Raw genomic sequence first — 27,746 nt, 5'->3', positions numbered from 1 at the left:
AGTGTAAATTGTAATTTCCCCATTGGGGATCAATAAACAGATTTAAAAAAATATTTAAAAAATAATGTTAATTAGCATTTTAGTTAGCAGTAACTAGCCTGTGCCCATGTTATCTCCTAACATATACTACGCTCTCCGTCTCTGCTGATTGGGAATGATTGAGATGTCTCTTGTACAGCCACCAGAAGACTTACAACTTTCAGTCACATTGCTAACGTCACATCTACATCGTCAAGCTCAGTTGGAGGCTGCGCAGTAACGCTCAGCATCACCGGAAAAGAGCTTCTAATATTCTTCACTGTATATATATTTTTATATATATTAAATGTATTGGGGTCATGTGACTTAACTGTTTATGCCGCCATTTTGACAAGAAAGTAAGTGGCTAAAATGTCTAAAACCTACAGCTTAGAAAAACAGACCTGTTTACAGCTTTGCATTGTGTGTTTTTTTTTATAGTGTCAAATCATAACAGAAGTTATCTCAGGACACTTTACACATAGAGTAGGTCTAGACCACACTCTATGATTTACAAAGACCCAACATTTCCCCCCAAAAGTACGCATTTGGTATGACAGCGGGGAAGAAAAACTGCTCTCTAACAGGCAGAAACCTCAGATAGAACCTGACTCTCGGTGGGCGGCCATCGGCCACAACCGGTTGGGGTCTGTTTGGGGATCTGTCTGTTTTTGGTTATTTGGTTTGGTGGTTTAACCCCCCTACCTTTCTAAAACACTAACCCTGATCCCTAATCTTGTTCTACACCACTAACCCTGGTCCCTACTCCCTGCCCACAGAGCTGGTAGCTCTGTAGGGCGGAGGAGAGCCGGTCGGAGCCTCTGCATGGCTGACTGGAGGTTAGCGCCTCGGGCAGGGAGGCCTCCCAGACCAACTGCTCCTGCAGCGCCCAGTCTCAGTCGAGGCCGCTGGCCTCCAGCAGCCGGAGCAGAGGCTCCGACCAGCTCAGCTCCAATCTTCAGAGCTGTCCAGCTGAACTTAAAAACTCAACATGGGTTCTACTTCTAAAGTCCTCTAGGGCGTTTTGTGAACTCATTCATTAAGTCATTGTGAACTCACAGCTGATTGGCCATTAGTTCTTTTGAAATGTTATAAAATGCAAAAATCATATACTGAAGACATTTCCAGTCTATAGCATATATATCTATGGTTTAGGCTAGGTGCTGGTGGGAGGACTTCCGCTGCTGACGCCGTATCTGCACTGTGATTGGTTGAAATATTTGCCACGCGGAAAAACGTTTCACAGAGGGAATTTTTCAAATCGAGAAGACTAGGCGCTCTGCGGTGTTCAGTGGAGAGGACATTAACAACACAAACCATGCAGAGACCAATGTGAGTATTACCATCTTTTATTTTAAGCTCCATAAGCGACTAACAATCTACAACTATGCATTGTGTTGGCAAAACGATCCAAGTAAATAACGGAACCTGCATGCAGTTGTAACGTTGCTGGTAATACGAGTGTTTGCTTCGTGTTGTTAGCATAGCAAGCTAGCTAGCATAGCTCGCTGCTGTCTGGTCAGCTAACGCTTGCTTGACTGTTGGCAACTGATCAGCTCAGCATTTAGTTTTCAACTGATATTACATCTAATCCGTCACCAACGTGTCTTCTATTTCTATAAAAACGTAATCCAACTTTTAATTAGCTTCACGTTAAAGTGGCAAATGTCATAATGTGAAGTTCATATTTTTGTTGACCATCACCTGTAAACTGTCGTTAGCAAGTGACACCTGAGCTAACTTAGCTAGCTAACGTTAGTTAGCCTAACAGACATCAACTTAAGGTTAAGCGACGGAATATACCACAAAATATTACACTATATGGTCAAAGGTATGGGGACACCTTGACCCCCCACCCCCACATACCTGTGTTTCTACATGAAAATGCACGAAAACACTAAAACATTTTCTGAGTTTGGTGGTCCACATAGTGTAAGTTCCTGAGGGGAATTATCTGGATTATTATTTAATCATGTGTTTTATTAATGTAGCAAACATTTTTGTGTGTGTGTGTTTGACATTGATTCTGTATTTCTTTATCACTTACAGCAAAGGGCGGACTCCTCGGAGGCCAGGCCCAAAAAAGGCATCCAACATAGAGAAAGATCCTGTTGGAGTAAGTGACCACTAGTTACTTTGTTGTTTCTGTAGAAGTAGAACTTGTGGACTTAATCACGGAAACATGGAATTAGTGCCTGGCATCCTAGGCTCATGGAGTCTTCAAGATATTTTGTTCTGTTTATCTGAATGTAGTTCTTCCAGTTGTGATGGCTTTATCAAAGTAGACCTCATCTATTCGTTCATCTTTGTAGGTATACTGCCGTATACGTCCACTTGGAGCAGAAGATGAGGAATGTTGTGTGGAGATGATCAGCAGCTCCACTATTCAGCTACATGCTCCTGACGGCCTTAAAGCCAACCGCAATGGGGAATACAAAGAGGTAAGTGTGTTGCAGCTTGGCAAGTCATCTGAGCATGTAAAGCAAATTGACAATCTACGCCTGTTTTTGTTCCCTCCTGACATCTCACTCAAGAGCTATTGTCTAAACAAGCAGGTAAACAGAAAAAAGATATCTGACGCCACCAGCCATATACAGTATTTCAGTTGACCTTACCTAGGGCTGAAAAGTTTGGAGGGAGGGGGTAATCTAATTGCGTTTTTCCTGACAGATATTGCGATTTCGATTATCATTATTATTTTTGCTACCTATTGTACCTTCTACCATCAAGAAGAAAAGTAAATGAAAAAAACACTGAAAATAGGACGTTTCCGTAAAACAGTCTGTGATATGTTACATTATTCCAGCATTTATATTGTGAAAAACAAAATGTTAAACCAAATGTTACACCAAACATTCAACTCAATATTTACATTCAATGAATCACGGTCTTCACGATTAGCTAATCGCATTCTTTCAAATCGCAATTTTTGAATGCTCTCAGTACTTATTGTGTCTTGTCAAACAACCCCAGTGGTTTTATTAGGGCTGTGATTTGGTTGGATGTTTTTATTGTTACTCAGCAAAGACACTGTACAATGATACAATACTCAACAAATCCACACAAGTGGTTTAGTCATAATTAGGGATGTAACGGTATGAAAATTTAACCTCACGGTTATCTTGACCAAAATGATCACGGTTTTTGGTATTATCGTGGTATTTCAAAAAGTGTTCAATGCCTTTAGCAGAAACTTTTTACCAGCACATCCTGCAGACAGATTAACGTTTTGTAATCAACTGTCCTTCGGCATTCTTATAATAACCAAAATATGCCCATGCTTCAGAATTAGTCCTCGTAGAGGGCTGATACATGTCCTGAGCGCCGTCATCTCATCCTTCCGTCATGATTCCAACTTTATCAAACGCACGTTGTTGGCTACCTAATACGCCTGCGCACCATCTTCAGGGGACTCGGATGAAGCTGGGAAGGATTAAACACACAGGTTCCACATTGTGACTATAATGATATTTTAGATAAAAACGGTAATTGTTATCGTCAACGTTTGTATCGTGGTTTACTGTTACACCTGTATTCGTTACATCCCTAGTCGTAATTGTATTCAGTAGAGACCTGAGACAGGCATAATACATGATGGTAAGAATAATTGCTCTTGTTACCCCATTTTCTGTTAAATGCCATTCACATGTACTGTATGTTATTCTTTGTTTATCTTTTAGACCCAGTACTCCTTTAAAAAAGTATTTGGTATTAATACCACTCAAATGGAGCTGTTTGAGGATGTTGCCAAGCCTCTGATTGAAGACCTTATTCATTGTAAAAATGGTAAGTGAATTAAATGTAATTTGTAGCATGAAACGTGAAGAAACCCATTAATTGACTGTTTATCCTCTCTGGTGCTGAAAAGGATTAGTTCAACAGAAAATTAGTTTGAAAACGAGCAAATTTGATAATTGCTTAATTATTGAAGTCGGATTGGGATTTGGATTGTACTCAGACAAAACATGTAATCGTGCACATACTGTACGTTTTTTAAAAAATTAGTACATTTAAGATTATTTTTTGGGGGCTTTTCCCTTTATTAAAGTGACAGTGGATAGACAGGAGAGGGGGAGAGAGGGGGGTTGACACAAAGCAAAGGGTCGGATTCGCTGCAGGACTCAGCCAACAAGGGGCGAACGCTCTTACTGGGGGAGCTAGAGGCCGCCCCAACATACGTTTTTTTTTTTTATGATCAACATAATATATCCTAAACATCTGCCCTAATCGTCTGTGTGAAAAGTGGTTATTTATTTTGGATATTCCATCTTCATAGGTCTGCTGTTTACATATGGCGTTACTGGAAGCGGTAAAACCTTCACCATGACCGGCTCCCCGGGGGAAGGTGGACTCCTCCCTCGCTGTCTAGATATGCTCTTCAACAGCATCGGCCCCGTTCAGGCCAAAAGATTTGTAAGACTGTAATTCATTACTGTGTTGTGTCGTTTGAATGAATGGTGGGGTATTTATTTCAGCTTTTGTATCTTAGATACTTATGTATTTGTTTTTCAGGTGTTCAAACCCGATGACAAAAATGGGATGGAGATCCAGGGTCAAGTTGATGCTCTCCTAGAGAGACAGAAGCGAGACAGTCAGCAGTCAGTACCCAGAACGCCATCCTCCAGGTAGTTCTTTTTCCCTTTTTACTTTCTATAAGATTTATGGGGTTTACAAGGACTAATAAAGTTGGAGAGAACTGAGTTGAAAGTACATGTTGCCTGCTGTTAATCCCCTTGCTTTTCTTGCGGTTTGTGTTTTTAGACAGAAGGCTGACCCAGAGTGCGCCGATATGATCAGCTCAGAGGAGGCGTGTAAATCTGAGAATGTGGATGAAGACTGTTGTTACAGCGTCTTTGTGTCCTACATCGAGGTCTACAACAACTACATCTATGATCTCCTCGAAGATGCTCCTTTTGACCCCATCAGACCAAAGTAGGAGACCGGATTTCAAATCAGTCCATGCTTTTTAAAAACCTAATGTCACGTTGAAGGGTACACTTATTTGTATTCAGGATATTTGTGGGGCTTTTCATGTATGAAATGGCGCTACAAATATACCAACTGAACCCACACAATAGCTCGCTACTAATGTGATCTACAAATTTGTTTTTAGTAGTTGTGCAACCACATTGACTGTGTTCATGTATGTACTGGATAAGTTCATTGAGACTAGAGCCCGACCAATAAAGGATTTTTAAGGCTTGTACCAATACAAATATTTGGTTAATTAAAAATCTGACATTCCCATATATATATTTAAAAAGACATTCAAAAAAATCCATAAATGCGTAACAAACAGATCCAGGCCATTATAAATGCCGATTGTTTGGGAAATGCCTAATGTTGGTCGGGCTCTAATTGAGACATATACGTTTTTTGCTTTGTAGTTTTATGTTGACAAAATGCACAAAATCCTGTTTTTGTTAGGTGGCTCGTTGGAGGCCCTCCTGTGCGGAACAATGAGTGTGTAATGTACTCTGACTGGCAACGTACACAAACTATTTTGTATATACGTAGTCGTAACTTGGCTGTAGCTGCGTTCGCGTAGGTCATCAGTCCATTTCCATCCTATTAATCCAAAGTCCTGTAGGAAGCTTCGGTGTAACTTTCTTGCTTTGTGTCATTTTGGTGGTGGTTGTCTTTAAGGACTGACTCGCTGCTGTTGCTGTTAGTGTAGAGAAACATAACGTCCCTGAATGGCTCAAGCAAACAGTTTGCATGGGTCATACTAGGGGTGAAACGGTACAGAAAATTCCCGGTTCGGTACTTTTTTGTGTTTTTTTTATACGGCAAAAAGAAAGAAATGCCAGAGAATTTTTTTAATTTATTTATTAAAACTAACATCTTAAAGTATGATCGGTTTTATTTTGAACAATGACAGCTATATTTGACCCATCTTCTGGGATGTCTTCTTAGCAGCATATTAAACCAAAACCTTATAAAAAAAATAGAAACGTTACAGTCGGGTGTCTTTGTGTAGCCCTTGACGTCCAGCCGTGCTTCAGACAAATGGTTCTCTATTTGGGCTTTTTTTTTTTTTTTGTTCAAAGCAGGAATTACAGTATGGCTGAAATGGGCTCGTGAAGAAATAGTGTAACAGTGCTAAATTACTTTAACCATGTTCTTAAAACCTGCGTTTTCCAGTACAGAGTAGGGTCTTGTCTTATATCCGCGGCTTTAAATGTCTTTTTCCCAGTGTGAATCAGTTGGAAGTTGCTGCTTAAATGCTGCAAGGATAGTTTGTAGCGTGTGTTGCGTCTTGTTTTCGTCTAGTTCCAGTTATTGGCACGTCGGCGTAAATGAGTTGACATGTTTGTAGTATTCCCACTGGTGTAGCCTATTCTCGTGAAGCAGATGTCACATACCGTAGTTTTATTTTTATCTACCACTCTCTTGCTATCAACCTCATAACGATAACCTAAGGATCTTCTAATTCTGATCTGGTAATAGTAGCATTGATGTTACTAGATGCATTGCGACGAGCTAGTTCAGCGTAGCATGCCTGACTGGAGTAGAGTGTTTTTCTTCGGGTGTAGGAGGGGCAGAAAGCATGTTGCCTGGTACGACGTTTTGCGGCTCTGAGAACATTATATTTCACTCAATTAAAGCTCTTTTTTTTCTAAATGAAATATAATTAGTCCAAGGAATCGTTCGGTTTGTAACGCGTACCTAATCGAAAGCCTCGTACCGAACACGTCCATATGAATACGTGTATCGTTACTAGGGCTGGGCGATATGGAGAAAGTCATATATCATGATATTTTTGATCAGATACCTCAATTGATACCGCAACAATATGGTGTTGACTATTGGTGCATTCACAAAATATTTACACAATGAGATCCTTGATAAATAATCATCAGTAATGTGGATATAATGATTAAGTGGGAAAAGGCAAATAATAGAACAGTTAAAACAGTCTGGTATTTTCAGGAAATGACATCACTTTACTGTAATGCAGCCTTTAAAACAAGAAAAGACACCAGTTATGCCATATTACGATATTATGATGTCCAAAATCTATGACGATATCTAGTCACGGTATCGATATAATATCAATATATTGCCCAGCTCAAATCATTACACCCCTAGTCTTTACCCCTGTATGTGTCTTCCTAGATTGTTTGTATATATATATATATATATATATATATATTGCACTCACTCACATATATACACTACCGGTCAAATGTTTGGGGTCACTCACAAATTTCCATTGCACTCCATTGTAGACAGAATACCAGCTGAGATCAGTTGCATTGTTTTTTTAACCAGAGCAGTTTTCAGATTACATAATGTGCTCACATAATTGCAAAAGAGTTCGCTAATGTTTTTCTAGTTAGTTTTTTTAAATGATATCAGATTAGTAAACAGAATGTGCCTTTGGAACATTGGGTGAATAGTTGCTGATAATGGGCAATGTAGATATTGCATTAAAGATCAGCCCCCCACTCAGATCATCTTATATTCTGTCTATAATGGAGAAGAATAAAAATTTGTATGTGAACCCAAACTTGTGTGTATGTATGTGTGTGTGTGTGTATATATATATATATATATATAAAAAAATATAGTTGACACTAACATCAAGCATTTGTCCTTTTTAGCTTTTGCTGCTTGTCTTACTTAAGCAACACATAATGTGTGTTACGTTATGCAGATTCTTTTCTTTAACTTGTTTCAGAGCGCCACAATCCAAGATTCTCCGGGAAGATCAGAATCATAACATGTACGTGGCTGGCTGCACAGAAGTTGAGGTCAAATCTACAGAGGAGGCGTTTGGGATTTTTTGGAAGGGTGAGTATTAATAATAACTTTCTTCTTGCATACTTGCGTTGTAGTACATTTTATGTTTTGTGTTATGTGGATTCCCCTTACATGCCGACCAATTTAAAATTACAAAGTTTGGGCACTGTTAGGTTTTTAACCTGTTTTCAAATGTTTTTATTCATAACTTTTTTTTTATCTTCTTGTGATGGAAACCATTAAAGTACTTTAAAGGGATGATTATTAAAGAGTTAAACTAAACGTCTGTATCTGTAATGCGTTTAAACGCAGCCATGACTTTTCATTGTTACGTTTGTGCAGAGATTTCAGTTTTGAGCTATAGCTTCAAGTGGCCATTATTAGGATTCCTATTGAGTTCACCGATCATATCATCAGTAAAAAATGGACAAAGCAATACATCTGTTGACTATATAAAGAAAAGATGTGACTTATAGTTGTTAATGATGCCTTGCTGTGTGTCTCCAGGGCAAAAGAAGAGGAGGATAGCCAACACACAACTTAACCGTGAATCTAGTCGCTCACACAGTGTGTTCACAGTAAAGCTGGCCCAGGCACCACTTGATGCTGATGGGGACCACATTCTACAGGTGACATGCAGCTCCAAAGTTACATACTGGGAAACGTTGTTCTTTTTTTTTGTATGTTTAAATTGATGTTTATTCAAAGACTGCCAGTAAATCCTTTCTGCTATTCAGTTGAAGCTAATCAGGCTGTGACAAATACGTACACATCACAAAGGATTCCTGCTCATGTTTGGTGACGCTAACGGCGTGTTATTAAATTGCAGGACAAAAACCAGGTGAATGTGAGCCAGCTGTGTCTGGTTGATCTGGCGGGCAGTGAACGCACCAGCAGAACCAGAGCAGAGGGAAGCCGTCTCCGTGAAGCAGGTCAGTTTATTCTGCTAAACATCATTGCATAGGTTTTTTTCTCTGCATCCAGCAGATTTTCAGTGTATTAAGTTTGTTCATGCACCAAACGTCTATAGTAATGTCTCATTAACAGGGAATATTAACCAGTCCTTAATGACACTGCGCACATGCATGGAAGTCTTACGGGAAAACCAGATGTGTGGAACTAATAAGGTTGGTATTTTATTTTTTATATATATATGACAATTATCTTGTTATCATTGGTCATTTTTAGTAGGTGCAGCTTCACAGAGCCTTTATTTGATTCTAGATGGTGCCATACAGGGATTCTAAAGTCACACATCTGTTTAAAAACTACTTTGATGGAGAAGGAAAAGTCAGGATGATTGTGTGTGTCAACCCGAAGGCTGATGATTATGATGAAACTATGGTAAGGCATTGCATTTGTGATGCAGCATGGCTTGAATGTAAAATCTTATCTAATATGACTTGCTTTCCCAGAAGAAAATCCTCTTATCTTGAAGCTGGTTTGCAATCAAACCACAATTACAAATTTGACAGGATGATTAAATCTATACCCCCTGGTCCCACAAATATACACATTTCATCACAGATACATATTTCATGGTTGAGTTTCAAAACATCAGAATTTGATTTGTAGTGCTGCTGGGTGCTTTAGGGAAGTTTGGGAGTGTATTTCTAATGGTTTTACCATCGAATGTGTTGCAGCTGGTCATGCGCTTTGCAGAGATGACCCAGGAGGTGGAGGTGGCGCGGCCGGTGGACCGGACTATTTGTGCCCTTGCTGCAGGACGCAGGCACAGAAACCGTGTCTTCAGGGATGAGCTGTCCCGTCGCCTGGAAGAGCAAGGAGGTCCCAGTAATGCCTGTAAATCTCCAGTACTAGCTCATTGTGCATGTGTCATGCTGTGTTCTTACATGTCGGATATGCATTTCATTTCGTTGCGGTTTTACTTTTACTAATTACACACAAACCTTTCCATGACTTGTTCTCATTCACACAGTCGATGACCCAGCTCTGCTGAATCAGCTGATGGAAAGCCTTCCAGCCATGCCTCGTTGTGAGCTGGTGGACCCAGCTGATGATCAGACGTTGCCCCGCCTGATTGAGGTCCTGGAAACGAGGCATCGTGTCCGTCTGATGTTGACCGAGCAGTTCAACAAAACTGGTACAGGCCCATTTTCTCCGCCACAAACAATTGTCTGGTTCATAGAGAACCTACTCCATGATGTTTGGCAGCAATTAATTAATTCATTTATTCAGTATATCATGATGCATAAGTCTTTTTTATTTTATTAGTATTTTTCTATCTATAAAAGGCAGGAGTCTCTGTTGTTCCGGCAGCGCTCTGGATATCCGTCATGCATGTGCAAAATAACAAAACGTCACACGAAGCACGCTGGCGTCCGACAGTAAAGATGGATGCCACTGTGTACTATAGTTTGTGGGACGTTTAGGCTGACAAAGACGTTTACTAAAGTAACAAGCTAAGTTAGCCTTCTGAGCTATTGTGTGCAAACTGCTGTAGCCAATGGTAACCCCCAATTTCCACAGGATGCGTAACGTTGGCCCCGTGCTCCGCCGTCCGTTAACACCCACCAAGTCCGGATTTGTGGCAGGACGGCTGCGGCCGTGACTGACAGCTGAAGTCACAAGGACCCACGGGATCTCGCACATTTATGTAGAATACAACCACAAAACCAACAACAGTTTGTTTCCATCCAGAGGAATAGAGAGGAAACAACTCTGTGCTGGGTTTTCAAGGTGTAGTGCAGGGAATTAGGATCCGCCGTGAGCACGATCTATTTTTTTTGAAAATTAACCAAATGTTTAATTTATTTTTATTTAGTTGTTTCTGTGCTTGACTTCCTATCCTGCACTATCTGCCTTGTGCGGAATTGCTGCGGAGCTCTCCAGCATCCGGCAAAAATAGAAGCTCTGTGTATCTGCTCCGGAGGGCTGCGGATCGCCAGAGCTGGGACGGAGTCGGGACGCAGCCGTTCCGCAGTCCGTGGAAATGAACACGTTGACTTTAATGGAAACCTAATGACTTTGACGCCGTTCCGGTGCAGATCCGCAGCCGTTACGCATCTTGTAAAAAAAGGGGGGTAATAAAACTAAAAAGGGGGCTCCGTAATCTGAGCCACAATGAACCAAGAAGGCCCACACATCTTTTATTAACTTCCATAGTGCACACCAGCATCATTTCTTCCAGTTCTACCCTTCACAATAAAAGCCCAACATAAATTCAGTCGGAGTTGGGCACCACTCGACTTGGGTCCCATGCAAACCGCATCTTCCTTTTTAACCCTTTCTCCAACTGGGAAAATGTTAATATTCCGGGATAAAAAGAAGTATGCCTACTGAAAATGTTTTTTTTTAGTAAGTAAGATATGCTTTGAAACGTTTACTTAAAGTGAAGAGTGAAAGAGAGGCGTTTGGGGGGGCCTTTGTAAATTATTTTGGGGTACAATGAGTTTGAATAGTAACATTCAATATTTTTCATATCTAATCCTCATAATAAATCTATAGCTGTTTATGGCCCAGTTACCTCAGCCTCCCCCCGGCAGTTACCAACCTTGCCTAATGGTAAAGTCTGCTCCTGGTGTTTTTTCCTTTGAACCAGAGAGTATTTAACCGATGTTTCTGACTGAGTAGCCGCGACTTGGGTATGTGACGCAACTATGTCGTGGCAGGTGTATTGCTCAGAACCCGAGGAAGGACCGTGTTGAATTTGCAGTGGTTTGGATCAGTGGTTCCCCTGCAAGCAGCAATACCACAGGCTAATAAAACCGTCCCATTCAGGCACGTTTTTTAATGGGCACTGCACTTGTTTATGTTCTGGCTTATTTAGAGTGGTATTGGACCTCCTACTCCAGGTTACCCACTGAATTGGTGTAGGAGGTATGGCCTGGTCACGGAGTGTATTCATATGGAAGATCAATTTTGTAGCTTTTTGAAGTAAAGTTTAAAAACCAGCTCGAGCCAAATGTTTACCTTCTAACCTTAATGTGTTCTCTCCTACAGCCATAACACTGAAGGGTATGATTGAGCAGTTTGACAGTCAGCTCAACGCAAAGGAGACGCTCCTCCATGATCAGCGAAGCAAACTGAGCGAGAAAGAAAAAGTCCTCATCAACCAGAGGACAGAGCTAGAGCGGTTAGAGAAAAAATCCAAAACCCTGGAATACAAGGTGTCTCCTTCACTTAGAGAACTATCTTATTCTACTCTTTTCTACATTTGGTTTAAAAAATTCTATACATATACTAGTAATGATATGTGGATTCACTTTGAAGCTTGAAGTTACTGTTTTGACTTTTTTTTTTCTCTCACAACTGGTCCTTCTCTTCAGGTCGATATCCTGCAGAAGACAACGGACATGTATGAGCATGACAAACGCTCACTTCAGCAGGAGCTGGAGACCCGGGAGCAACGGCTACAGAGAGAGCTGTCAGAGAGGAGGCGCATGGAGCAGCAAATGCAGGGCATGGTCACAGACACCAAATTTAAGTGGGAGAAGGAGTGTGTAAGTGGATGCATCTACAATAACCCTACTATTTTTTGGGTTTGTATATTAAGGGCTAGCACATACTCGTCAATAATTTGCATCGATGGAGCTGTTTGTGCCATGCTGACTTCTTCATTTGTTAGTAGCCTAGTGTGACATACAATCTCTGCTAAACAAGTAAAAGAAATGTCACCAAAACATCATAAGATTACTCTTCCTTGTGAATGGAAAAACCGAGAGGTTTTTACTCGTGTATTGTGTAGTCGTAGTCTGCATCCCTCTACATTTCAGCGAGGTAATTTATGGCCATGCAATCCAGGGAACCTTTTCGTATTGAATTAGATGATGAGACTGGATTAGATGATGACACCGTTGTTTGATTGTTTTCCCAATCAGGAGAGGCGAGTGAACGCCAAGCAGCTGGAGATGCAGAACAAGTTGTGGGTGAAGGATGAAAAGTTGAAACAGCTCAAGGCCATTGTTACAGAGAGCAGTAGCTGTGGCAACGGTGGGTTTCCCGCCGAGCGCCCAGAGAAACCTGAGAGGCCCTCACGGCAGCGAGATCACTGCACGGGCCAGAATAGGTCTGCCTCGCCGTCACCACTTCATGTAAGTTATTTACTCTGTAACACTCCCTTTAGTGTGCACTGCATCACTCTCTTATGAAACTTTATTTAATGTTAAATTGTGCATGCTGCTAATCATTTGTGAAAATCTCAATCATGAATTATATAAGATTTTGAGGCTTACTGTACACAGCGCCTATATTACTTTGTTTTGTATTTGTGTTCATCTTGAGCCCCTAACATCCACACTGCTTGGCCCCATCCCATCACTTTTCAGGACTTCAGCCAAACTCCCTCCCACCAAAATCCAGCCAATGTTAGGGCAGTTCAGGACGCGTACCCCACCTCCTCCACCTCAGCTTATCCCTCAGTAGCCTCCTGCATCTCTGACTGGGAGCACAGGTTCCCTGTAGACTCAAGCAGCCAAGCTAGGAGCCGGACTCCCGTCCAATGCCACGGCACCAGCAGCGTGGGTCGCAGGAGAGGCCAGCGATTGGCCACAGACACTGGTGCCCCTGCTACGACTCTTGTCGATGGGCTCGACCTAGAGGCAGGCACAAGGGTTAGTTTGTGTGTTAGAGCCTAGATGTCCTTCAGGATGTGTTTAGTTTTTCTCTGCGCCTTGCCTTAGTGTAGAACTGCACCTGTAATGTTATCAGTAGATGTCTGCTTGTTTTTAGAAAATGCATCGAGTAGAAGCGCCGCATCAGTGTAGGCTGGGGTTTCTCTTATCCAGACTACAAGGCACACTGATCTGTCTCGCTTCTAAATCCTCTTCAACTTCATCCTCTAGTAGCAGTAGTTATATCATGTTTGTAGTTCTTTCTGCTTATTGCGAACTGCTCTCTTAAATAGTTTTTTCATTGTACAGTATCTTCACACATTTCAGTAGCACCACTTAAAATGACAAAAACTGACTATTGCCACAAAAATAAACGCACACAAACACCTGTTGATCCCAAAAAACGCTGTCAAGGCAGCAGCAGTATTGCACATTTTTAAAGAGTGATGCACGTTTATTACTCGGGTATTCATAAAAAGTACACCAAAATGGGTAAGGAAAAATAAACTTAAAGGTGCTGACACACAAACCCGATCATCGTCTGTTAGACAGTCTGGCGAGGTCGGTGACTCGAGTCTGTCCGGTGTGTTCCGTGCCATCATCAGGCGGAGGAGCCGTCGGCCTTCATTTTGGCAGATTTTACATGTTAAGTCGGCCAATGGGCATTCGGACTCAATGACCAATCTGATTGGTGGAGTGCTGGCCATTGACTAGCGAATCAGTGCTTGAGAAAACCGGAGCTGAAAATGCCAGTTTTTTTGGGTGACAATACAGATTAGCATCGCCTGCTGTTATGGAGACGTATTACGTCTCACGCACGAGCAGAACCTACACTCAAGTCAGCGTCGCTTCGGTGTGGTCCGAGGCACTTTTTCGACCTCGGGGAGCCGACTGATCAGTCCGACCGCCGACGGCCGGTCGTCGGGTTGTTGTGCCGGAGCCTTAACAAAACCAAAATTATTATTGGATTCTACCATATAACTGAATTGCCCTTTAGGGATAAAGTTGTTTGAATTTAATTTAACTGCAATGTTGGAACTTGGTTAGTCTCTGCATGGAGTGATTTGACACGGCACTCAACGCTGATGGTTTTCCGTGTGCTCAGCTTGCACAAACATCTAGCGTCCTGCTTTTTGCTATAATCAAAAAAATCCGGTCATCTTTTGCTCCTTTTTTAAGGTCCTCATGGGAATAGCAGACATATTGGTTTTGGATATCCGCATGTACATGTGCACTGCAACCTTTTACTTAGAGTTAGAAATGGTATGACTCTACACGAGGACCAAATTAAAACCTGCAGTTCCATACTGAGATACTTTGCTTCTTACAAAATATGTACAGTACTTGGTTGAGGTCCAACTCATGCCTTTTGATTTGTATTGTAAAATTATAGTTTTACGTAGCCTGAACCCCAACTTCTGAATTGCTGCCAACATCTCCAGATTATTTTCAACGATTCAAATTATAAATGATTAATGAATTGAAATGACAAATGTCACTCTGATTATCAGACTGACTTCAACCACAACCTTGTCGAAATTAACTCTTCCAACCACAGCAGGCCATACAAAACTTCACATTAGGAGCACCAAGTAAAAGTGGAGTTCCTAATTGACCCGCTCAGTATGTCGGGACCCAAACAGAATAATCCTTATAATAGTCTAATGTATTCACTGTATAAATTTCTATTCTGTTCGCATGTAGTTGTAATTGCTAGACCCATTGTCACACTACTTTTGCACTGCTTTGCATGTTCATTTTGTATTTATTCTACTGGGCTGTTGTCACTGCAGTGTTAGTTAGTTTATGGAAATATGTATTGCTGGAAGGCCAGAATATTGTTTGTTTGGGACATAATTTGAATTTACACACAGAGGACTACAACACCATGAAAATACTTATTCTCCCTGAAATTCTAAAGATGAATATTTAAAACTCTCGAGTGGGACATGCCCAGTCGCTCTCTGACTTCCAGTAGTACATTTATTTTCAACACAAGCTAGCACCCTCTATAATCATCCACCTTCACTACTAACACCCGGCAAACTTTAAATGGTCCCCACTGGTGTCACCTGTGAATAACTTCCTGGTTTGTCTTTCTTACGCCGGGATCACCAGACGGCCCCTCCGGTTCATCCAACGCACAGGCGCTCACACTCTGCGGGTGGGGAGAAATGGGTAGACCACAAACCAGCCTCTAATTTGGACCTAGACACTGTCATGCAGCCAATCATTCCCAATGCAATCGAGGTGTCGACCCCGAACGAGAAAGCTCTGTCTAAATGCCACAAGTATGTGCTTAGACATCAAGAGCTTGCCTCAGACGGGGAAATCGAGACCAAATTGATCAAGGTAAAACTACATAATTGCTTAATTTGAGACTGATTATTTTATGCCTTGCATGACTTTGGCTATATCAACTTCTGTATGATGTCACATTGATGTCATTATTTTATATATTACTGGGACACTGCTATTATTTTAGCTGTTGATTGTGAGTATGTATTTTTTTCTGAATTCTCCTTTTGGACATCTGAAGGTTTTTTTTCTTCCATTCTGACTTTCTCAGGGCAATGTTTTTAAGACCAGAGGCGGAGGACAAGCTGTGCAGTTCACTGACATTGAGACGCTAAAAGAGTGCTCAACAGCATCAAGGTACCGTATTTGCCCAAGTACTACATGTTGGGATATTTCTGTGTGTGTTTTAATGTATTTAATGACATTATGTCCCTCGTGCATGGATAGGGTAAAGATGTCTAGATGTTCAAAACTCCAGTAACACTTGTGTATATAGAACAGCTTTATTGGTCTAAGTGTTGCTCTAGTTTTGCCCTCTTTACGCATTAACACAGGGAAGTGGATACATTTGGGGAAGGATCAAAAATGAATACAAGCAAAAAAAAAAAAACTGTTTAACACAGTTTTATACTTAAATACACTGAAGGAAAAAACCTGGTGCAAACCCTGCAGCAAAAATGTATATTTTAGTTTTTTTCTTAATCAATTGCACATATACAAACAAGATAAGCAAAACAAAACGGACACAAAAACATACACACAGAGCCTACAATTACAACAGAGTAAGTAATAGATCATAACATGATCATTCAGAATATAGCCAAACATTACTGTAAGTAATCAGTCAGTGAGATTAAAGGGTTCAGTAAAGAGAGAAGAGTGAGAAATGAGATAAAATTAGAAGGGTGTTGTACAATTGGTATAAAAGTGAGTTGCCAAGGCATGTTTAAACCGTCTGAAAGATGAAATGGAGCGAATATTTACTGGTAAGGTATTCCAGTCAGAAGGTGCTTTAAACATAAAAGCTTTTTTTGCTATGGACTTAGAAACATTAGGTATTGGAAAAAAAGCTGTACAGTATGTCTTAAATGATGAGTGGACGAAAAAGAACCAAACATTGTTTTAAATAAAAAGGATTTATTGTTGAAATGAACACACTTACAGACAAATTGCAACCAATGAATCTTTTATTATTTATGGTGTGGGCAAGTCAGAAAGTTCATACATTGTGCAATGATGAGTTGTAAATGAGCAGTTAAGAAAAAATGTACACACTCTATTATATTGGTCATGTATGTAATAAAGAGAGACGTGTGTGTGTGTGTGTGTGTGTGTGTGTGTGTGTGTGTGTGTGTGTGTGTGTGTGTGTGTGTGTGTGTGTGTGTGTGTGTGTGTGTGTGTGTGTGTGTGTGTGTGTGTGTGTGTGTGTGTGTGTGTGTGTGTGTGTGTGTGTGTGTGTGTGTGTGTGTGTGTACGCGCACAGTTGTGTGTGTGTGTGTACAGTTGTGTTCAAAATATGATCATATTGTTTTGGTAAAAGTGATATTTCTGACTTAAGTGAAAACCAACAAACTCAACAGTCATGACATCCATGCTGCTCATTCAGAGCATGTTTAAAATAATAGAAGTGTTGTGTTAAATTAGTGAGATGATTTATTCTGTGAAGAAACAGGTGTAAATTATGGCCCATATTTAAGGAAGGAAGTAAATGTGCATGCTGGTTATAGTGCATTTCACACTGAAATACTCAGAGCAATGTCTGGAACAACCCATTTTGCTGAGGAACAGCGGACTTTGATTAAAAAGTTAATTGGAGAGAGGAAAACGTATAAAGAAGTGCAGCAAATTATAGGCTGCTCAGCTAAAATGATTTTGAATGCCTTGAAATGGCATCCTAAGGCAAAAAACGGTTAACTACGATTCAAATGGATTGAAGAACAGCCAAAATGGCAAAGGCTCAACCAATGGTCAGCTCCAGGAAAATCAAAGAAGACTTAAAGTTACCTGTGAGTACTGTTAGGATCCGAAGAAATCCTGTTATGATGGGGATGTTTCTCATACTGTGGTTTTGGGCCTATTTATCGCATACCAGGGATCATGGATCAGTTTCAATACATCAAAATACTTGAAGAGGTCATGTTGCCTCATGCTGAAGAGGAATGCCTTTTGAAATGGGTCTTTCAACAAGACAATGACCCAAAACACACCAGTAAGCGAGCAAAGTCTTGGTTCCAGATGAACCACATTGATGTTATGGAGTGGCCAGCCCAACCCCCAAACCTCAGCCCCGTAGGACACCTGTGGGGTGACATCAAAAATGCTGTTTCTGAGGCAAAACCCAGTAATGCAGAGGAATTGTGGGATGTAGTTCAATGGTCCAGGGCTGGAATACCTGCTCACAGGTGCCAGAAGTTGGTCGACTTCATGCAACACAGATGGGAAGCAGTTCTTTAGTTAGTGCAGTGATTTAAAGTAAAGCAAACCTTGAGATATTTTCAGTTCATACAGTAAATGTTTGAGTTGGTAAAAAAAAAATGCAAATACTGCAATTTTTTTTATTTTATATTCCTTTTTCTTCACTTTCTGTAAAGGTAGAACACAAGCTTGATCAATGTTGGTCATGTTTCGATTTGGAATCGAATGTGCAGTGTTTCAAATGCATTGATGGTATGGAATTAAAAGCTATTCTAAGGTTTTTGAGCATTTTTTACTTTAAACACACTACTATTATTCTGAACACAACTGTAATACTAACCACATTACCATCGGCAACATACTCCGCAAATCAAATCCATACTACAACGTTGACCGCCAAGCCACCAAACTTATAGAAAAACACTTCTGCGGAAGTGTTGAATTCACTGACGATAAGACGAGAGACAACGGCGCCGTCATTGAACTGTGGCGATGTCAACATGCTATGTAAATCGGCGACCAAAAAGTAAACACAAAAATGTTTTTCCTTTCTCTCTTTCTGCGCACACACACACACACACACACACACACACACACACACACACACACATAACCGTCCAGAGCCCGGCTAAATGTGCGATTGTCTCTGTAGGCTACTCGCTCCGTTTCTGCCGGTTGATTAACGCAGATATGTGCAGGTTAGCTCTCATAACGGGCCGAGTGGGAAGCACACTGCCATGAGGCAAATGTCTAATTACTCCACATTCTAATTACACTATTTGATATTGTGAGTAAATTGTAAAAATTTAATTCAAGTTGGACAATCCTTACGTGTTTCGTTTCAGTCGCAAGAGGCGCTCAGGGTCTGGAGATGGAGCTCATATCGAGGACTTAGAAAACAGGGTAAGTGCTCAATTAATTAAACTAAAAATTCAACAAACAAGACAGGAATGTTAAAAAAAATCTAGTCATTTTAGTGTGTAATTACCATATGATTGTTTTTAATATTCTTCAACACATCCTTAGGTATCAATAATTAGGGTCTTTTGCAAATTATTATTCATAGAATTCAAAATTTAATATAAATTGGATAATTTGATGCGTGTTTGTGTGCACGGTCCCCCCCTTTTCACCTTTTTTTTCCCTTCCCATCAGCCTCCAGTGGCAAGCACAAGTTCAAGCCTTTGGTATCAAAAGTAAGACAATAAAAGCATATTTGTTTGCATGCCCTGTTTACCACGGTATATACGATTGCAGCAATTGCCTTGGATTTAAAATGAGCGTTCTAAACTCTTGTATTATTTATTTGTTTTCTTTCTTTCAGACGCAGAAAGCCTCAAGTGTGAAGTATGGAGGAACTTTTTTCCTCTTGATAACATGGAAGGTTTTGCCTTGTGAAGGGACGGCCATTTGAAACTATGCATCAGTCAGGGCATTTTTTTATTATGATGATATTCCTACAATTTATTAGAGTGCATTTCTAAATTTAATTATTGCCAAGATGATTGTTTAAGCAATGTAGGATATAGCCATTGTAATTTGCTGGATTAGTGTCCTTTTTTTCTTTTTGAATGCTAAAAATATCACCGCAGCATGGATATGTTGAAGGACAGTTGCGGTGCAGAATGAACCTAGGGGTTAATAACACATGGGTACCGGGTCGACCGTGCTCTGGGATAGGTTTTCATGCTAATCGAATGGGACCAGTTTCAGCGCAAACCCCTAATTAGTTTATGATGCTAGTCGTTGGGGTACTCGAAAGTAAAAATAAATTGCTATTTCTATACCACTAACAAGGCTACATGTAAACCAGTAGAATGGTTCAAGCACGGCGTTCGGTGACTGCTTTCCAAAGATGGCGCCTGCCTGTATGCCGAGCTGTACTGTCCTCATAATCTATCTTTTTTTTTAATAAACTGTCTGTACTATTACAAAGTTCTCAGTCCTTCGGTTTACACGTGGGGCATTGTGCTACAGTAGAAGTGTGGTGCTATTTCGATCCTTGTTAGTTGGATAAAATAGCGTTTTTCTTTTGTTTTTTTTATTTACGCGATTGATTAGCATGAAAACACATCCCAGAGCACGGTCGACTCGGTACCCATTTGTTATTAACCCCTCGGTTCATTTTGTGCCAGAATTGTCCTTTTTAATAGCTCAACATATATTCTGGGATAAATTGATTGTTTTATTACGTAATCTTGCCACAGCCTTTTTGTGCTACCCAAAGACTAGAATATTTGAGCTTTTGAACAATGGAACATGTTTAATACTTTTACTTTATAACGTCATTGCTTGCCAGTTTTTCAATTTATTGGATGTTAAACTGAGCATATGGTTGATTACAAAAAGTACAATAAAGTAAAGAATATAGTTATTTTAGAATTACAATGTGTAAACCTGTAAATAGAGCTGCTAAGTAGGTTTTGCTGTAATCAATCTAACTGTAAATAAGTATTATGAAGCTTTTTACTTCAGTTTATGGAAACAACTCCTGTGATGTCCATTTTTTGCTGGCATTAAATTCATTCAAACACCAAGTGTCACAGTCATGATTGATAATTATGACATGATCATGATAATCCGCAAAGACAGAAGGGCTTAAAGTCTCCATCTTTAAGTCTTTGAACATAGCCTAAAGACATCCTTTGTTTTCATTTTATCAGGCTGTGTTTTACTACTGTAAACAGTCAGTATAGGACGGTCCTCCACTTATTTAATCAGAGTAGAAGAAAACAAGACAAACAACAAATGCTATGTATTTTGTTTAGGATCAGTTTAACTTGGATGTAATGAAAAAAATATTGTATACATTCTACAATCCCTATTCTGAGCATACTGTATATCTTAAAGAAATTAATTCCATCCATGTTGTGCTTGGAATTATACTGTTTAATTCATCTTAAAGGTGCTCTAAGCGATGTTGGGTGACGTTTATGTTACCCCTCCCTCCTCCTTATCCTCTCCCACTCTCTTTGGTGCTTCTGTGCACTAACCCCCCAACTCTCACCCCCAAATCCTTCTCGTCGGTTATTGGCAGACACGCTGGGACACTGGTGGTGTAGCTTCGTGGTGCAGGTGGGCACAGTTTGTTTTTGTTGCCGTTTGTGGACCCCGGGCTGTCTACAGAGACCAGGTTTTTTTTTACAGTGTGTTCTGGGGACAGACAGCTTGCAGATGGCGAGGAGATGTTTGCTTTATGTGACCACAAATGTTCTAGCCTAAAACATGCGTGACATCACTTAGAGCACCTTCAATGGCCGGGGTCAATAAGTTGTACAAAGAGAGACTAAACTCCAGGTACAGGTCAAACACACATTTGCGCTGACATTCTGTCAAAGTCACAATGACCCGGTCAGCCTAAAGTCAAAGGCTCACTTTAAGGCTAAGCACAGTTTGTCTTCCTGACAAGTAGGCACTTTACGCCTGTTTGTGCAACATTTTTGGCCTGTCAACAGGCGACAAATGTCAAACCAAACTACACAACCAGGTAGAAGTAGACACTAGAAAGTCTGTATTTTTTTCTTCTTACCACTGCTAAAGTCATGTGGACTGGAGCTCTCTGCTTACTCACTCCTGTTGTCTCCAATTCCAGCAACATGTTTCAAATGCTCTTTTGAGGATGTTAGTTTTTTGGATGACTGATTTATTGTAGCATCAGTTTAAAGGCGTGGTGTGTCATCCTCCATCCGATACAAAGCACTTTGCCCAGAATCTGTTTTTTCATCCTGGTATTTCTTTTTTTATGCTTTAGTTTCCCAAAGGCTCTTTTATGTCAGTGTACTGTGCTGTTCTCTATGAATACTCGGAAAAACAATGTTTTACAAACTTAAATTTTCAATTCCTAACAGGTACTTTAAAGTTACAATTGGCACCAATGTATCTCCAAACTGAAACTTTGCATTACAAAGTTAATTTGTGAAGATGTATGCTTTATTAATAGTATTGTGCTGAAAGAAGCCGTACAGTATTTATGCAGTGACATTTATTGACAATTTACTATTGGTCAGATATAGGTGACTGCCATGCGTCCATTCAGCAGAAGGGACAGAACACTTGTAGTTTACAATGTGAACAGCAGGTGGAGCTAAATTCCTTTCAGAGAGAACATATTTTAACCGGTAATTGAGGAATCCAATGTTTTAGATTGACTTCAAACAGCTAAAGTTTAGGATTGCAATTTTTCAGCTCAATTCTGATGTGATAGTTTGACAGTTGTCCATTTAAGGAAGTGTGTAATGTCACTCAGTCACTGCCACTGACTTTAGACAGCTCTGCACTTCCCAGGATGCCCTGCTGCCTCGTTGGTGAATGCCTGGACAACCAGGATGATGAAGTCACTGATTTACTGAACCACGTTTCTGCCTGGATGATGAACTGTCATTAATGTCTCTCTAAGATTGAAATTGCCACATTTTTACTACACAGTAAATTACGCAAAAAAGTGTGCGTGGTAATGGGCAATGTGCACTTGGCAAATTAGGTTACTGGAACTGGTTGATCAAATCTACGCTGAGTTTTTTTTCTATTCAGAGACCACTGAACATGAAGTCCTACAGACTGAATGCTCAAATCTCCGATTTTAAATAAACGCCTGATGTGGTGAATAGCTTTTGGTGATTGATTTATTTAATTACCCTTGACAAGACGTATTTTATTTATATTTCTCCAAGCGATATTGGGATTTTCTATTTGGTTACATGTTTGCAAACTATATACTATACTGTATATGTTATTTGTTGACCATTATATACAGTGTGTCCTTTGCAATGCCATTATATTTAACTTTAATACCTAGAAATAAAATAGTATTTTGTTAACAGTGCTGTATATTTAGATCATTAACGCTATAGTGTCAATAAATAGACCTTATTCCCTGGCTCACAGTATGTTAACAGGGCTTTTGACATACCTCTGTAAAAAATAGTGACAAGGCTAATGCATTACTTCTCACCATAAATTGGCAAATATTAGTTGGTCGTGTCATCCTGTGTTGATATTTGTTGACCGCGGGATGTCCATCCTGACTTGTGGCCCAGCAACAGCTGGAATTGGTAGAATGTGGGAAGTAGGCTAGCTATCAGCCAATCCCAACCCTTGTGTCTCTAGGCTTGCCTGTGAAAATATTGACCCTTCCTTCCCTGCCTGTTTAACTAGCCAGTCTTTAAGCAGTGTCGGAGTAAATACCCAATGACAGGACTGCGCTACCAAATGGCTTCTTTAACTCAAACACTTGCTATCGACTGCTTAAACAAGGCTCCTCTTATCCGCTGCAGACTTTATGTTTGCTTCGGTACATTATAGACAGGGCACCGTTTTTAGCGTACTTCTGACCGCGAAAGTGAAAGATTACAAACGGCTGAAGCTGTTACTTTCAGGGAAATGTTCTTTCTGGTGTGAGACAAGTATGCTGTGGATATACAGTGTGTGGTGTTTTTTTTTTGGTGTTGGAAAAAAGATGGGGTAAAAACAAGCATTCTGTTCTGTAAAGGTTGTGGTGTAAGAGGCTAAATTTGCATTCCTTACTTATGCATTTTTGTACAGTACATGTGGTCTTTATTTCACACCAATTAAAAAAGCTGATGTTGACTAATAATATGGTGGAGTATCTGCTTGTGGGCCTCATACGCGTCGATACCGTGGGTGCCCTGGGGCCCATGTGCCAGACTGCCAGTAGGCTACATTCATTTAAAATTAAACATTGCAGGTGGTGCCAAGTGGAGCGTCTGTCTTGGGGTGTTTGTACACCTGTAGTTTGTTTGCTTTGGTCCGAATCAGTTGGGGAGTTTGTAAACATGGAGCGGTTTGCCCTCGGTCGGTTTGGTTTTGCACCTGGAAAAATCCAAGTGTACCGAAATGCACCATTACAAATCATGCAAGAATATCCACTCCTGTTATTGGTCGGATGTTTCTGGGGGCGAGAGCAAGAAAGTAAATACAGGCACAAGGTCCTGTGTTCTGGTCTAGTTCACATTTCTTGCATCTCCATGGTGAAACCAGCTCATTTCATTAAAATGATCAGACTTTGTTTGAGACATTATTACGTCTGCTCTGGACTGTGGTAAAGTTAGTTTTATATTGGACGTTAAAAATATGCAGCTTGCCCTTTTGACCAATCCATGTCAAATCACTTTTGTTGAACTCATCTAACTCTCTTCCACATTGCACAAAGCTTATTTTACCAAAATCTCTGTCCTATAATTTTTTAATAATTTCTTAATGTAAATCTATTACGCGGCTTGACCATTTAACCATTCATGTCAAAACACTTTTGTTGAACTCAGCTAACTCTCTTACATACGGAGCCCCCAAGGTGACACGGAGGGAAACGTCTTTCAACGTTGGAATCGGGTTGAAAATAAGTTGCTCCGCCCTGGACTGTTTTACAGCGTGATTTATAACTAAGTAGTTTAGGACGAACTCTTTGACTAAGTGCTTTCAACTGTCAAATACCACATGTTTTCGACAGGATAATGCATGCTAAAATAATAGCAAAAAGCTAACTTCCAAATCATGTTCATTATTATCTTAAATAAATGTAAAGACTTTTACATATTCCATCAAAGTTTAAAAAAAATACATAAACTGCAGCGAGTATTTTTTATTTTTTTTATTGACAACGTGCAGTATAGAATCAGGTAAGAAATACTAGCACATGAACATCAAGTGTACAAATGTATGGAGATAGTAAAATGTATATATAAAATAAAAAGGATAAAATAAATAATTAAAAAAAGTGAGCATGAGGTGTGCAAAGCTGCAGCAATCATGAGGCAGTCACTCACTCTTCACTCCAGAAAGCGACGACGTAAGCAGCTGTGTAAAGTAAGTAGTTATGACAAAATAATTAGCTATGATGACTAAATAAGTGTAGACGTTTACATTATTTCAACCAAACTTGACGTTTTTTATTGTAAACGGAAATTAAATTGTGTAGCTAGCTAGCCGCATGTCTCAGCTAGCTAGCTAGGCTGGCTAGCTACCACGATTGTACACACACACCATGTCGGACAGTTAGCTAGCTGTGTAAAATTTCAAAAATACGGCTATTAATAAGCCATTAAAATAAATAATTATTTGAAACTGTTTGTAATTATTTTGTACTTGTAAACTCAGACATGGTTTTGTTAGGCTATTTCTGGTGTGCGCCTGTTATGTCAGCTAGCTAGCTTGCCTAGCTAACATGCCGTGAGGCTAATTAAGTAAATGTGGTTGGTTTCGTGTTTTTTTTCCTTCTAGCTAGCAAGCACAAAACCCCATTGTTAGCTAGATGGTGAAGTATAGCTACATATGCAATATGTTAATTATATTTTCCCCCTTTCCTTAGATCTCATTTATATTATCAGCATCTGAGCTAATTCAAGGATTAAGGTGAGCATGTTCCCTGTGTCACACAGCACAGTGCAGTCTAAAGGATCTATATTGTACAAAAATATGCTTTTCTCCTGCATCAGTTAACATGCACAACTTTATAGAATGTGTAATTAAGGAACATTGTCTATACAAAGGCATGAAAATACGCCTTCAAAAAAAACTAAGTATGCTACTGTCCCATAATATTTTGCATGGACTCAAAATGTATGGATGAGTCAATATGACCAGTTCCCATTTAAGAGCAATCTGGCAACAATCAGTATATTCACCAACACCATGGGTTCATTCATAATGTATTGAGTGGCTTTTCATGTGTCATGAACAGGTGTCCCAGCTCCCAAAGGTGGGAGGGAGGAACATCATTGGAATGTAATTATTCAGTTATGTTTGTACTCATTGCCTGCTCTGTTTGCCCTCTGCTTAGCACTTAGAAATGCACAAATTCAGAAAGAGATGATTCATTAGGAATAATGCAAGCATAAAGGAGACTTTGTAGAATTTTGGCGTGGACCTCACCCTTCAGTTTTGTTTCCATACCCTTCACCTAATACATAGAGATAGGCATGGGGTACTTTCCATAACATCATCTCTCAATGCAAATCAAACCAGCTATTAAGCTAACTGAAATAAAACCATGCCAATCTCTAGGTATGTCTCTCTGTATCCTGGAAGAACTTGCAAATAAAACTCGATATCTTGCAAAACAAAGTCAAGATCTTGCAAAAGCGATTGTTCCAGTACATTTATTTATTTATTTTTTTTTTTTATTGTAAATGTTTTTTTCCCTCCATGTCACCTTGGGGGCTTTGTATGTAAGAGAGTTAGCAGAGTTCAACAAAAGTGTTTTGACATGAATAGGTTAAAAGGTCAAGCTGCATAATAGATTTATAGCATTTTTATACATAATAATTATTTAAAAAATTAAAAGATGTTGTTTAAGCCAAGGGGTAGGGGTGAAAACATACCCCTATGAAATGGGACACCACTTGGTTACATCACCATACAGTATTGATCACAAACTTCCAAGATGCTGTCTCTGAAGGGCTTGAGTGGACCTTGAGTGGACCTATCATGGCACAAATGGTTCTATCCGCACCTGCAGTGGCTAGTCTGATTAATTAAGGTCAAGAGCATGGTTAATAAGACTCACATCTTCAAGTCAAGGTCATTAAAAATCAATACGTTAGGAACAGAAAAAGAAGAAAGTACACACGTTTCTGTCAGACGAAAAGGTGAGCTTGTTAATGTAACGTTACCTTAACAGTTGACGGCTTCAAAGTCAATGTTAGCTAACGTCAATAGAGCTCAACAGTCCCGCCCCTCTTCCGAGAGACCTTGGGTTCCATAAGTAAATTTCCCATTAATTTCTCTCAATGACGTCTGGAAAACTGAAGAGTTTTCGACCATGCCTTAGGCTAACCAGCTACAACGTGACTCATAAACATACATCATATCATTTTGAGTGCAAAAACAAACAGAAAATACCCAAAAAGTCAAAGGTGTATATATTTTCATTATCGAGCATAGGAACTATTCATCCCATAAACCACCGCGCACCACTGAGTAAAGGAAGCTAACGTTTGTTTAGCTAACAGCTAATTTGGCTAAACGCTAGCTGAAACAGCATGTAATAACTTTAAAAGACATAGATATATATTTTTTATTCCGGAACCTGCTGTGGTGTGCGGGACTGTTGAGCTTTATACGGATTTATTTTGGTGGGTGCGACGTTACGGTTAATTAGCTAGCTTATTAGCTTAATTTACTGTAGTTTAATGGCATGTAGTGCACATACAATAAATGCTAATTAACATTCTTAACTTACGTTAAGTTTGCTTATTTTGTTTATAATAGTGAAGCGATTGAGATGTGGCATATTCCTATGTTCCACAGTGGTTGACACTTTTCGAATTTTGTGTAGGCTACTGTAGGCAGAGATGGGAAGTAACAAAGTACAAATACTTTGTTATTGTAGGCGTACTCAAGTAGATTTTTCAGATATTTTTACTTTAGTAGCTATTTTTTTGGCAACTTTTTACTTTTACTCCTTACATTTTAACACGAATAACGGTACTTTCTACTCCTTACATTTTACAAAATTGCCTCGTTACTTTAATTTAGTACGAAAGGTTATCTATCAGGTGTGACTGTGAGTGCATGAAGGGGAATAGCGCTGACCCGCGCCTCTCACCGCGAGCGGGCACGCCACACGGAGAAAAAAGGGAGAGAAAAGAAAAAAGGACTAGCTGTCCAGAAGATAATCACTTGAGATCGTGTGCGTCTTTGAGAACTGTAAGTCATATAACTTATGTTGTCAGTTCATTT

General features: G+C 39.9%; 1 protein-coding gene across 7 annotated transcripts; it reads left to right on the top strand.

Moving 5' to 3' along the window:
• The first annotated feature begins 1,120 nt into the window (after window positions 1-1,120).
• LOC116690798 (kinesin-like protein KIF23) lies at window positions 1,121-20,587 on the top strand. 7 transcript variants are annotated; one of them, XM_032517975.1, is made up of 23 exons: window positions 1,121-1,350; window positions 2,068-2,134; window positions 2,331-2,459; window positions 3,699-3,804; window positions 4,295-4,431; window positions 4,531-4,643; window positions 4,780-4,950; window positions 7,703-7,815; window positions 8,272-8,393; window positions 8,594-8,696; window positions 8,812-8,891; window positions 8,989-9,108; window positions 9,408-9,552; window positions 9,704-9,868; window positions 11,728-11,894; window positions 12,054-12,227; window positions 12,606-12,818; window positions 13,053-13,337; window positions 15,456-15,689; window positions 15,907-15,992; window positions 18,896-18,953; window positions 19,206-19,246; window positions 19,375-20,587. In XM_032517975.1, exons 1-23 carry the CDS (start codon window positions 1,337-1,339, stop codon window positions 19,394-19,396), a joined length of 2,865 nt encoding a protein of 954 aa, XP_032373866.1. In that variant the 5' UTR covers window positions 1,121-1,336; the 3' UTR covers window positions 19,397-20,587. The 7 variants fall into 7 exon arrangements, with proteins under 7 accessions (XP_032373866.1, XP_032373857.1, XP_032373888.1 ...); XM_032517966.1 differs by having other exon boundaries at window positions 9,408-9,567; XM_032517997.1 differs by lacking the exon at window positions 13,053-13,337 and having other exon boundaries at window positions 9,408-9,567.
• Window positions 20,588-27,746: the final 7,159 nt, after the last annotated feature.

This window comes from Etheostoma spectabile, chromosome 1, assembly GCF_008692095.1.
Source record: "Etheostoma spectabile isolate EspeVRDwgs_2016 chromosome 1, UIUC_Espe_1.0, whole genome shotgun sequence".
Classification (NCBI taxonomy): domain Eukaryota; kingdom Metazoa; phylum Chordata; class Actinopteri; order Perciformes; family Percidae; genus Etheostoma; species Etheostoma spectabile.
The sequence above is the reverse complement of the archived record's forward strand: the minus strand, read 5'-3'. Positions and strand labels throughout refer to the sequence as shown.